Here is a 13,360-nt window from a genome sequence, read left to right on the forward strand (position 1 = left end):
AGGCTCATAAGCAGGAAGGTCCCCTCCAAAGGCTCTCCAGAGGGGTCCCCAGCATTTTGTCCCCATACCATCTCCAACCCAGGACGTGGTCGTCTCTTAAAGACCTTATATCCGAGAGGGCCACGCTCCTGTGGTTATTTGTCCCCATGTCTAACCAGGCCTGACCACCCCACCCCCGTCACTTCGGCAGGAAGTCCCCCCAAGGTGAATGGACCACTCACCATTCCTACAGGCCGACAGGAGCTCATGTGGTCATTGTGGCCATTCCAACGGAAGAAGTCGGGGTAGTCGCCATGCTCCAGGATGAACTGCTGGCCCCGGAAATCAGGGTGCTCAAAGCAAACCCAGGCCCCGCTCTCCACTCGGATGGAATTCACCCGATTCATAAAGCCTCGGTCCTGGAAGTTGTCGCAGCCCCCAAAAACCTCTAGCTTCCACCCTGTGAAGTGCTTACCCTCGTAGAGGGTGATCTGGAAGGCCGGGTTAGAGGGTACAGGGTCAGGCGCTTTCTCTTTCATTTGGGGAAACTCCAGTTCCAAGGACACTAATACCCAGCCCTGTTGCATACAGTAGGACTCAACCAAGATTTGCTAATTGGGTTAAAGAGCAAATGAATGGACTTTTCCCTTCTTTGTATGGTAGGTTGATTTAGACCCAGCAGCCCTGGCCCTTCCCACTCCCAGCAGCCCTCAACCGAGCAGCAAAAGGTCAGTAAATATTGGAAGACAGAGATTTCCCTTTGTCTAGGGTCATTTGAAAACCTATCCTTTTAAAATTTTCACTGCATTAAAAAAATTTTGTTTATTTTTAAAACATAACATCCATATGCCATTAAAGGAAACATTTCCCAAAGAAAACACTTCACCCACCATCATTACCCCATATTTATTTTCCAGAAGGCAAGTTCCTGGGATTCAGCCTCCTGAATTGACTCCATCCCAGGCCCTGGCATGGGATTTATGTTTTCAAAAGGGGCCTCTTTAATGGAATCCTGTTCCTTTGGGTCCCAGAGATATGTCACATCTGGAACTCTGTTCAGCCATAGTGCCCCAGGGCTATGTAGCATGGACAGGTTCTCCTTGTCACCAAGCCAAACAGCGTGGAGCAACAACAGCCCCCAAACTCACTTTCTGCTATGGCACCTGGAATTCTTACCATTAAGTTCTCTTTAGGTTTCAAGACTTGCGCTCCTAGAAGGAAGGGGCTGTTAAAGTACTGATAATGTTACCTAGAAGCCTGGAACACACCCTAGTCATTTGTGGTATCACCGATATTTCCAGTTCTCCCCCAGGAGGAGGTGGCAGAATTGTATTTCCAGGCCGCTTGGAGCCAGGCACCACCATGATCCTGGCCACAGGAACATTAGTAGCAGTGGAAATCTGAAGAGCTGATGCATGGTTCCCTCTGCCCTGCAGCTCTGCAGACCTCGGTGCAGAGGGAGCTTGGCAGGGATTCAGCTGGCGGCCCACTGGGGATGCAAGTGGTTACTGGAGCATGACCCAGCCTGTCCAGACTGACAGGCCCCTTGAATGTGGCTTCTCAGATGAGCAAGGTAGGGAAGCTAGAGAAGTGGGAGGCCACCCTCCCAGCTCAAACACCCTCAGAGCAGGGTCTCTGAGAGCATGGAGACCTGGGCACCAAAATTAGAAGGTACCTCCAGTCTCAACATTCGCAGAGAGCCAGCCCACATTTAGACCACCTTCAGGCAAAGAAGGCAGAGTGGGGCCTCAGCCCATCAAATCCCCAGTGTCCGACCACCATCCCTGCTCCAAACTTGAGCCTGGCCCAGAGTTAGGAAAGGGAGTCAGTTAGGAAAGGGAAGGGGGTCGCACTACCCACCCCCCTACCTTCCCTACTGCCGGGTCAGCAGCCGAGTGACCCCAATTCATCAAGAAATTTTGCTAACTTTGCAGATGACAAGACCATAGACTAGCGAGCGCAAGCGGACCGTTTGTCCCTCTCAAGTCCCCACGTAAAAGTGGAGATAGGGGCGGGGGAGGCTTGAGCGGTCTCCCAGGGCCCCCGCCCGAGTTTCAATTCGGTTCCGGCGGGGCCTCCGGAGCCCCGCCGGGCGCACTCACCTTCCCCGAGCGCTGCGCCATTGGTGCGCCCGCCCGCGGGTCAGCTCCCACATATACGGGCCTGGCCCTGCTGACGCTGCCTTTGAGTCGCCGAAACAAAAGATCTGCTGGCAGAGCCCCGCCACGTTAGCGCGGTCGGGCATGCTAAGCCCCCGGGCGCCTCTCCACACGTTCACGGGGAACGCCCGCGGTGCTGCGCGCCGGGAAGAGGGAGCCACAGAGCCTCTAGCCAGCCCCCAAGGCCTCCTCTCCTTGACCCCACTTTTCCACCCTCCCTCCTTCCTCACCAAGCCTTCCCTGATCTCCCCGGGCCCACCTCTTCTCTCACCTAGCTGTATATAGCCTCATTTTGTTACTGATTGTTTCACTGGGCAAAGAGGTGGCGTCCAGGGTTCCCATGGCACAGAAGACAGCCCTGGGCCCAACCCTGCCTCTCCAACACCACTGACCTCCTTGAGGCCCTACACCACTCTGAGCCAGGTCACTCCCCCTCCCCTTCCCTATTCCACTTCCCCTGGAAGCTCTCAGCCCTTGAAGAACCTGCTCAGGGCCACTCCCTTGGCAGGTACCTCCCTGGCTGGTGGAAGGGCTGGTGCATCATAACGTTCTGTCCTTTGCTTCTCCACAGCTGTGTGGACACCCCTGGACTACAGGGCTGTGTACAGACACATCACCCCTGGAGCAGGAGAGTTTCTGAGGGCACAGTAAAGCTCCAAGACTGTGGGAAGAATGGAAAATAGAATAAGCACAGGGATGGGTGGGGGTGGGGTGGGGGGTAGGTTACAAGGTCACAGGAGAGAGAGCTCTTAAGCTGGCTGAACTGAAGTGGCTTCCCAGGGACCAGTGGATGGAAAGAGGAAGGAATAGTTAGACTAGTCTTCTACTTTCAGGAATGTAGAGCCTATTTTCGTCACTGTTTCCCAGATGAGGCACTAAAGGCCCAGAAAGAGGAGGTCCTTCTTGGGGCAGGGGTGACCCAAAATGTGATTCTTGCCCTTGCCCTGCCCTGGGAACATGGACTGAAATCAGCGTGCCATCCTAGCACCCAAGGAGCAACCACAAATCACATACCTTGGAGTGAGGTCCTTCCAGGCTGCCTCAGGTTACAGCTTCATGCCTCTAGAACCGGCCACCCCACGGCTCCCACCAGGATCTGCACCCCCAGTTTGCACATTCCAGTATGTGGCTGTGGATATAGGAGCCAGACCCAGAGCCTTCGTTGCCAGGCAACGAAGTGAGCAGAATTCAAGACAAAAGCAGCAATTTGGGGGTGTTTTCTGAAACGTCTGCATGAAAATTGACCAGCCTTTTCCTCTGAGTGAAAATCAGTAAAAGAGTCTCAAAATACCAGAGTCAAACTTTTGTAACTTTAACCTCCATTCCACATTTCCAATCCAGCGTCTCAATTCTCATCCAGGATTTTCATTAGCAGGGTTGTCTGCCAAGATTCATATCATTTGAGTGGTGCTTAAGAGGAACCCCTACCCCAAATAGCTACACACACTTGCAAACATCAGGTTCCCCAAGCCCTACGCTGGAGATTCGCGTCTTTGTGAAGTAGTACTCACTTAAAATGTACCCTGCCATACATAAGATCTTAAGCCACCTATGACAGCTAGTTCAGACCAAATGCCGGGGGAATAGAATCCAGATAAAATCTTCCATCTATTTTATTTAGTAATTTCATATTAGGAAAGTTCAGTGCTTATTAAAACCATGCAAAAATGCTATGTGTTTATAGGTGAAACCATGCGACAATTCTTCACTGTGCAGTGCCATCCTGCATTTTGCAGGGTATCAAAAACCCCTGAGCTCTGCTGACTACAGGGCTGCCCCTCTCCTATCACTGTGACAAAGGGGAACACCCTGCCAATCTCCAAATACTCCCCCAGGGGGCGACAGTGCCCCCTTTGAGGTCCATTAGTTGTGGGTGAACACCTAGGAGTGAAATTGCTGGGTCAAATTGTGAGCTCATGTTCAGCATCACTGGATGCAGCCCTGGCTCTCCAAAGCGGTTCTCCTGACTCACAGACCCACCCAGCGCTCACCATCTTACATACATACACGTCTATTTGCTTTTTTTCTTCTGTAAGCTGCTTGTTCATATCCTTTGCCTGTTTTCTGTGAGTCTTTGGTGTGTGTGTGTGTGTGTGTGCGCGCGCGTGTGTGTGTGCGCGTGCGTATGTGTTTTAGCCTGTTATCTACTCCTTTGCTGTTTGGGTACATTGTGGAGATCCTTTCCCAGTTTGCAACCTGGATCATTGGCCTGGGATCCATTTTTGTTAGTTTCTTGGATTGGGAGTTTCCGGAGCATTTGAAGAATATAAATTCAAACTCCAAACCTCCATTGATTCAATAGAAAATCACTTGAGTGAGTTAAATGCAGTCTTTATCAGGGAACTCTAGACGTGGATGTCAAGCTTGGGAAGAGGCCCTTTCCTGGTGGTCCTACACCTCGAGTGCCATCCTGGTGCTCTTGGGGGAGCCAGAAAAGGTCTAGGGGTGTGGGAGTGGCCATTGTTTTTAGAAGTAAAAAAAAAAAAAAATTTTTTTTTTTTTTTTTCTTGGCTAAACTGAGGCTGGCTATTTCTGGCTTCTGAAAACTTGGAGTTTCCAAGTACCCTCTTCCTGGAGTGCAGCCTACTGGCCAAACATGGAGTGACACTGAAATCCTGGCCCAGCTCACATGTGTCTGTTTATCAAGCAACAAATTTTGATGGACAATAGAAGGTACTGTGGAAGTGGCCAAGATTCCTACCCTAGGGAACTGACCATCTAGCTGTGAGAACAGTTGGGAAATAATGCAAGGCCATATAGGATGAGGGTTAAGATGGAAGGTACAAGCAATAAATGCTACCCCAAATCAGACAACAGGCCTGTTTGTGAAGGCCGGACCCCTCTGAAAAGGAGATGTTTGAGCTGTAGTCTGGTGCAAGGTCAGAATTTGGGTTAGGTGTGTCAGAGGAGGAGGCAGTCACCAGAGCAGGAGGTGGGGACATGGGAAGGTGTCACTGAGTACAGAAGGCCCTTTCATGAAGTCCTGGCAGCTTGTGGTCACTCCCACACTCTTAAAATCCCTAACTTCCACAACATCGCACTCTTGCCTTTCCTCAACCCCCCTGGCTGTTCTGTTCAGTCTTGGTCTCTTCCTCAGGCTCCTCTTTTTTGTTCATGCCATCAATGTTGAAGCTCCTAGACTTTGCCCTCTGCCCTCTCCCCACATCCTATCCACCCCATGGCTTCAGGTACCATCTGTGTGCTTGTGACACCCATGTGTCCCTCCTGACCTGCAGACTCACACAGCCCACAACACAGGCACCTCCATCTCCAACCCAACAGCTCTGAAAGGGAACTTTCCATCCTTTCCTCAAGTCTGCTCTCCCTCCTGGTCACCATCATCCTTCTCTGGCTACCTGGCTACCATCTTTGCCCACAGCCCCACCATGCAGTCACCAAGTCCTCAGTTTCCCCAGTCCTCATATTCACCCCCACCTTGAGTTCCAGCCACCATCAGCTCTCACCTGGACTGTGGCAGTGGCTACTGGCAGGTTCCCCACCAGCCCACTCTCCACTCAAAGGCCAGAGTGATCTCTCTCTCTCTCTCCATTATGAGTTATTTCAGGCATACAAAAGTCAAGACCTATAAATCTACATCCCAGCTTAAGAAAGAAAACTTTACCAACAGTTGGGGCTTCTGGGTGGACTCCCTAATCATAATAATCTTTTCAATCTGATCCTGCTGCCTTCCTCCCTAAAATCCCTCAGGGGCGTCCCATGCCCTTAGGCTAAAGTAGTGCTGGCCTTGCACCCCCAGATGGAGGCCTCTGCCTCCTCACATTTTGCACCCTAAGCACCCGTTCACCTCACTGCATCATCCTGGTCCTGCAGGGTTCTCCCTCTTGCGGGGCTGCCTCTTCTCTCACCACGGTCCTCTGCGGTGGCGAGGGTCTCCAGTCCAGCCTGGAATACTCCACCGTCAGCTGCCCACCACCGCAGGCCTGCAGCCCATGTATTCCCCTGGCCTCAGCGTAGGTGCCACTCCTCCGGCCACCTGGGGTCCCGCCAGTCCTTTGCACGTCTGGTCCTGTACCCAGGCTCCAAGGGCAGGGGGCATCAGCCGCTCAGCACCCAGCAGGGTGGAGCTGCTGGCTCCTAGGAGGTACTCGATGAAGTTTCAAGTGAACATGAAGGTGGAAACAGTTTGTGTACAAAAGGCCAAAGGTGGGAGCAGGCCTGACATAGGGCTGGACAGGACCTCTCCCCCTGCCCCCACCCGGCTGTTGCAGGGGTCGCTAGTTTTGCCTGATCTGTGAGTTAACTGAGGTTCTGCAGAAAAGCATGATGTGAGCACCTTTTGCTCAATGTACTGTTAGTAGCACAGAAAACTCGTGCTCTCCCAGCCCACCTTCACTCCTTAGGGAAGACCACCCAGCTCGCTCAGAGCCAAACTTTGTGCCCTCCCTGCGGCGATCAAACAGGGAAAACGCTTAGAGGTTATGCGCTTCCGCACTGGACTGGGCTCTTCCCAGGAAGGACCCACTTCCTTGTCTCAATCTGGTAGGGACTGTCTCGGCCAGCACTGGAAGGGAACTTGCTGAATGAATGAAGGCTAGCACATAAAAGGCTTCACGTTGGCCACATGCTCTTCCCTGGCGTGCAGCATCCAGGAGGCTCACTGGACCCTTGAGACAGAGCCCAAGCCCTCTGTGAGCCCTTGCCACTGGGGGACAGAGAGGAAGGGGCTACAGAAAGAGCCTCTCTGGCCAGAATCTGCAAGCTTCTAAGGAGCCAGTGTCAGTCCCCACTCTGAATCAGTCCTCTTTCACGCCTGTTGTTAGGAGGTAAGAATGTGTCTCCCTCCCTACAAGAGGAATCTGAGGTCTCCAAGGGAGAAATCAGATTAGGGTGAGGAAGGAAAGAGTGGGAGGCAAAGGCTGGATGTCTGGTCCCCAGCTCCCACCCTCAAATAAGTGTCAAACCAGAACAATAACAACAAGCCAGCTGGGGTCAAGTCAATTCTGACTTATGGCAACCCCATGTGTGTCAGAGTAGAACTGTGTTCCAAATGGCTTCCAATGGCTGATTTTTCAGAAGCAGATCGCCAGTCCTTTCTTCTGAGGAAACCACCAAGCTTATGGTGTGTAGCAGAGTGCTTAACTGTTTGTGCCACCCCGAAAACCAAACCGCCTGCGACTGAGTGTGTTCCAACACGTAGTTGAGTGAAACTCTGCTAACAACCATATAGGATAGAGTAGAACTGCCCCACAGGGTTTCCAAGGCTGTACATCTTTACAGAAGGAGACTGCCACTACAGAGCAGTGGTGAATTTTCAAACCACAGATCTTTTGGTTAGCAGCCAAGCTCTTTAACCACTGCACCACCAGGGCCCCTTTGTGCCACCCAGAGAGCTTCAAATACAGAACAGTTTGGGTAAATCAAGGGTGCTAAGTCTGTCCCCTAGTGGTGGTTGCAATGACTGTACCTCTTGCCGCCTGCTGGGAGGACTCAGAGAGGACTTAGAATTATATTAACTCAATAACGGGGACAATAATAATAACAACCTGGACACGGAAGCTCCATAGACACATCCAAACTCCCTGAGGTACCGCACTGCTGGGCTGAGGGCTGTGTGGACCATGGTCCTGGGGAACATCTAGCTCAACTGATGTAACAGAGTTTATAAAGAAAATATTCTATATTCTACTTGGTGAGTGGCGCCTGGGGACTTAAAAGCCTGTGAGTGGCCATCTAGGATACTCCACTGGTCTCACCCCTTCGGGAGGAAGGAAGAATGAAGAAAACTAAAGATACAAGGGAAAGATTAGTCCAAAAAAATAATGGGCTATATCTACCTCAGCCTCCATCAGACTGAGTCCAGCACAACTAGATGGTGCCCGGCTACCACCACTGACTGCTCTGACAGGGATCACAATAGAGGGTCCTGGGCAGAGCTGGAGAAAAATGTAGAACAAAATTCTAACTCAAAAGGAAAGAAATCTCTGGCCTGCCAGAGACTGGAGAAACCCTGAGAGTATGGCCCCCGGACACCCTTTCAGCTCAGTAATGAAGTCACTCCTGAGGTTCACCTTTCAGCCAAAGCTTGGACAGGCCCATAAAATAAAACGAGACTAAAGGGGCACACCAACCCAGGGCAAGGACTAGAAAGCAGAAGGGGACAGGAAAGCTGGTAATAAGGAACTCAAGGTTGAGAAGGGAGAGTGTTGACCTGTTGCTGGGTTGTTAACCAATGTCATAAAACAATATGTGTACTAACTGTTTAACGAGAACCTAGTTTGTTCCGTAAACCTTCATCTAAAGTACAATTAAAAAAAACAAAAAACTAATGCCCTGGAGTCCCTTGGTGGCACAAAATGTTAAGTGATTCTACACAAAAGTGCCTCAGAAAACAGGCCTGACAATCTGCTTCTGAAAGGTAAAGGCCTTGAAAACCCTGTGGAGCAGTTCTATTTTGCACACATGGGGTTGTCATGAGTTGGAATCAACTGGATGGTTACCAACAACAACAATAATAAGGGCACTCATATAGCATTTTCTATGGCCAGGTACCATAGTAAGACAACAAATACAAAGTCATTTAATTCTCTAAACCAATCTTATGAGGTAGGTACTTTTATTATCCTCATTTTAGAGATATGGAAAGTGAGGCACAGAGTGACTAAGTAACTTGCCCAAGATCACATTGCAAGTAAGCAGATGAGCTGGGGTTAACTCTTTAACACTGCAGTTCTAAGCTTGTCTGTTTGCATTCTTGTTTTGGACTGTGTCCATCAGTTCCCCCTCTGTCACCTAAGTCTTCAACATATCCTGACCTAATGACTCAAACTCTGAAAATACATCCGTACTTTAAAAATTCCTCAAGATGCAACTTAAAAGCACAAGGAGCCATCACCACAAATCCATCAGAATGGCAAAAATGAGAAAGACTGACAATAACAAGTGCTGGTGAGGATGTGGAGCAACTGGAAATCTCAGGCACTGCTGGTGGGAACGTAAAATGGTACAGCCACTTCAGGCAACAGCTTTTTTTTATATAGTTAAAATACACTTACTATGTCGTTGTTGTTGTGTGACGCTGAGTGGATTCAGACTCATAGCGACCTTACAGGACAGAGTAGGACTGTCCCATAGGCTTTCCTAGGCTGTAAACCTTTATGGGAGAAGATCACCAGGTCTTTTCTCTTGCAGAGCTGCTGGTGAGTTCTAACCATGGATCTTTCAGTTAGCAGCTGAGCGCTATTGTGCCACCAGGGCTCCTCACCATACAATCTGGCAGTTCTACTCCTAGTTATTCAACCAAGAGAAATAAAAACATACACCCAAATAAAGACTTCTACATGAGGCTCATAGCAGCTGTATTCGTAATAACCCCAAACTGGAAACAGCCCAGGTGCCCATCAACAGTTGAATGAGCAGTAAATTGTAGCTGATCCACGCTATTCCAGCAGTAAAAAGGAACAACCTACTACCGTACACAACGACATAGATGAATCTCAAAAACATGACACGAGCAAAAGAAGCCAGACACAAAAGACTACTTATTGGATGACTCTACTTCTGTGAAACTCTAGAAAAGACATAATAAATCGTTAGTGAGAGAAAGCAGATCCATGGTGGCCTGAGTTCAAGGTGGAGCTGGCAGTGATGCGGACTGTGTAAGAAGTAGCACCAGGGAACTTTGTGGGGTAATAAAAATGTTCTATATTTTTTATTGTGATAGTGGATACATTGGTGTATAAGCTTGTCAAAAGTTATCAAAATTTACACTTAAAATGGGTTCATTTTATTGTGTGTAAATTAACCTAAAAAAATGACAACAACAATATTTTTAAGGCTCCCCTCCAGGTCAACCCTGTGACGCCTTCTGGTCATCACTCTGCTTCTTGCTTGCTTTCCCCTCATGAAGGAATTGCCATTGTTAGGTACTGATTTTCGACTCATCCCGACCTCATGTAACACAGTAGAACTGCTCCATAGGGGTTCCTAGGCTGTAATCTTTATGGAAGCAGATCGCAGAGCTGCCGGGTAGGTTCAAACTGCCAGACTTTCAGTTAGCCGCCGAACGCTTAACCTTTGTGCAGCCAGGGCTCTGTGGAGGAGTGCTCTTTTTATATGTATTTTTCATATTTTCATTCCTCAACTGCCACATTAACAGTCCACTCCCTTTATCCTCAGTAATGCCTATGCCAAGGACACTGTCCTTTCCAAGGACACACCCCCGAGAGGCAGGTCCTCAACTTTCCCCTCTCCTTGCCTCGAGGGACACTGCTGACCCCATCTGCCTCTCACTGTCCTCCCTTTTCACAACCAAGTCCTTTCGGGCCCCTCTCCAGCCTCCTCTTGGCCCACCCTCAGATGTGGATGGGGCCCAGTTATCTCCTCCCTCTACAGCCTCTCCTACACAGGACAGCTGGGGCTCCGTGGCCCCCAGACGGTGGTCTGCAGTCCAGATCACTGCCTCCTGCCCCCCTCTCCACCCAGGCGGCCGTTGGCCCCTCGAAGTCAGCATGTCCAAAACGCCACCCACCTTCTCCCCTCTGAAAGCTGCTCTCCACAGCAGGGTACTTTAGTAGCACCATGCCCCACCTGTGTTCCCAGTCACCCCAACTTCCCTTCTTCCCCATCAGCCTCACTCACTCACTGAGACCTATTGATCCTGCCTCCTCAAGGTCCCTGGTTATCCCTCCTTTCTCTGATCCCATGGTCACTGCCGTGACAGACCTTCAGCCTCCTACCCTGCTGGCCTCCCTCCTCTCCAAGCACTCCCCACGCTGGCCAGAATGAGCTGCACTGGCTCCTCCTGGCCTTGCAGGTGAATCCCAGGCTATTCTAGAGCCCGGCATAGAGCAGAGGTCTGATAAGCCTAAGCTGAAAGGAACAGCCTCCCTCGGTCTGTTCTCTTGACCACAAAATGGGGCAACAGTAAAACAGGCCTCTCAAAAACGTGACGATGAAGTAAGGTCAAGTGTGTCCAGGGCTGTGAGTCCACAGTGGGAGAAGGGAGGGGCATGAATGTGGCGGCACGGACTCCAAATCCAACCCATGACATCCCCTGAGCTGATACAAGGACAAGAAAGGAAACAAGGCGCCTAGGATGTGGGGTTTTTTGCAAAGTGCTTTATCATCATATGTTCTCCTTAGCCCTCAGATTCCTGCATGGCAATTACATCATTTAGCCTCTCACTTCCACTTCCAGTAGCCATGTGAATTGGTTATTATTTTCATTGTAGAAATGAAGAAATGAGTTCAGAGAGGTTATGTGGCTTGATCACTCATTGCACTACCAGCAAATGGTAAAATTGTTGTCACTATCTTTCACTCTTTGGTATTAAAACACATTTTTTTCTACCCCAAGGGCAGAACTCATAACGGATGTATTGACAGATTAGACTACACAAAAATGCCAGGAAGAACATTTTAAAGGCAAACAATAAACTAAGAAAAATATCTGCGTCATGTAGGTAGTCAAACAGAGCCCTGGTGGTGCAGTGGTTAAGCGCTTGACTGCTAACTGAAAGGTTGGCAGTTAAAAGCCACCCAGTGGCTCCATGGGAGAAAAGACTTGGTGATCTGCTCCTGTAAAGATCAGAGCCTAGGAAACTCTAGGGGGCAGCTCTACTCTGCCATATAGGGTTGCTATGAGTTGGAATGAACTCAACGGCACACAACAACAGGGTAGCCAAATGTCAGAGACTTACTATATAAGAGACTTATTATATATAAAGAGAAGCCCTGGTGGCACAGTGGTTAAGAGCTAGGCTGCTAACCAAAAGGCCGGCAGTTTGAATCCACCAGCTGCTCCTTGGAAACCCTATGGGGCAGTTCTACTCTGTCCTGTAGGGTCTCTATGAGTTGGAATCAACTCGACAGTAATGGGTTAATATATAGTTTTTTCAAATAAATATTTCAAAAGATGAATATGACATGGGGAAAAATGATTTAGAGACATGACTACATAATCCACAAAATAAATAGTCAAAAACAGGAAAAAATGTTTAACTTCACCAAACAAATGCAAGCTAAAATAATGAATTATCAGTTTTCACCTGTCAAATTGGTGATTAAAAAAAAACTCATTCATTGCTAGTGAGCACGTGCATTGCGATCTTTCTGGCTGCGTCCTCCCAAACCATCTTCTTTGCCTAATTATGCCTGCATGCATACACTTAAAAAAAACAAAACCAGGATCCCATTAGTCATACTGCTATATAATCCCCTTTTGCATCTAACAATATATTATGAACATCTCAACACACTAATAAATAAATGCAGCTCCATTGCCTCCCCTTTTAATGGTGCACCGCAGTTAACGTAATTGCTCCCCTACTGACAGGCATTTCGCTCCAGCACAGCAGTGAAGACCACAGCCATCAAACGCTGCCCAAATTGGTAGCAAATTCTTTCACACAGCCTATGCTCTCAATGTGTCCTTTTAGTATAAATTTGCAGGAGTGGATTTTGTAGTCAATCCGCAGGCACATTTTTAAGTCTATTGAGGTTTATCAACTTTATTGATCTTTTGGTTTCATTGGTTTTCTCCGTTTCCTGTCTTCGATTTCATTGATTTTTCTCCAATTTTTATTGTTTCTTTTCTTCTGTTTGTTTCAGGCTTATGTTGCCCTTCTTTCTCTAATTCCCTAAGATAGAAGCTTAGATTATTGGTTTTAGATTTTTCTTCATTTTTAATACATGAATTAAATGCTATAAATTTCTCCCTGAGGACTGCTTTGCTGCATCCCACAAAATTTGGTAAATTGTATTTTCGTTTCATTCAAAATATTAAAAAATTTCTCTTGAGACTCCTTCTTTGACTCATATGTTATTTAGAAATGTGTTGTTTAATACCCATATATTTTTGGATTTTCCAGCTACCTTTCTAGTTGAATTCCGTAGTGGTCTGTAAGCATGCTTTGTAAAATTTCTACTTTTAAAAATTTTTTATGGGTTTTATGGCCCAGAATGTGGTGTGTCTTGGTGAATGTTCCATGTGTGCTTGAGAAAAATGTGTATTCTGCTGTTGTTGGATGAACTATTCTATAAATGTCAATTAGATACAGTTGATTGACGGTTATGTTCAGTGCAATTATATCTGTACTGATTTTCTGCCTGCTGGGTGTGCTCATTACTGATAGAGGTGTGTTGAAGTCTTCAAGTCTGATAGTGGATTTGTCCCTTTCTCCTTGTAGTTCTATCTATTTTTGCCTTACATATTTTGATATATTGTTAGATGGAAACACAGTGTGGCTTCTTGGAGAAGTGAT

The 13,360-nt window shown here is 48.2% G+C and overlaps 1 protein-coding gene across 1 annotated transcript; it reads right to left on the reverse strand.

The window, feature by feature from the left end:
• Window positions 1–134: 134 nt before the first annotated feature.
• LOC135228455 (gamma-crystallin N-like) lies at window positions 135–856 on the reverse strand. The gene has a single exon (XM_064274262.1). The coding sequence runs from the start codon at window positions 564–566 to the stop codon at window positions 135–137; it is 432 nt and encodes a 143-aa protein (XP_064130332.1). The 5' UTR covers window positions 567–856.
• Window positions 857–13,360: the final 12,504 nt, after the last annotated feature.

Source organism: Loxodonta africana, chromosome 22 (genome assembly GCF_030014295.1).
Source record: "Loxodonta africana isolate mLoxAfr1 chromosome 22, mLoxAfr1.hap2, whole genome shotgun sequence".
Classification (NCBI taxonomy): domain Eukaryota; kingdom Metazoa; phylum Chordata; class Mammalia; order Proboscidea; family Elephantidae; genus Loxodonta; species Loxodonta africana.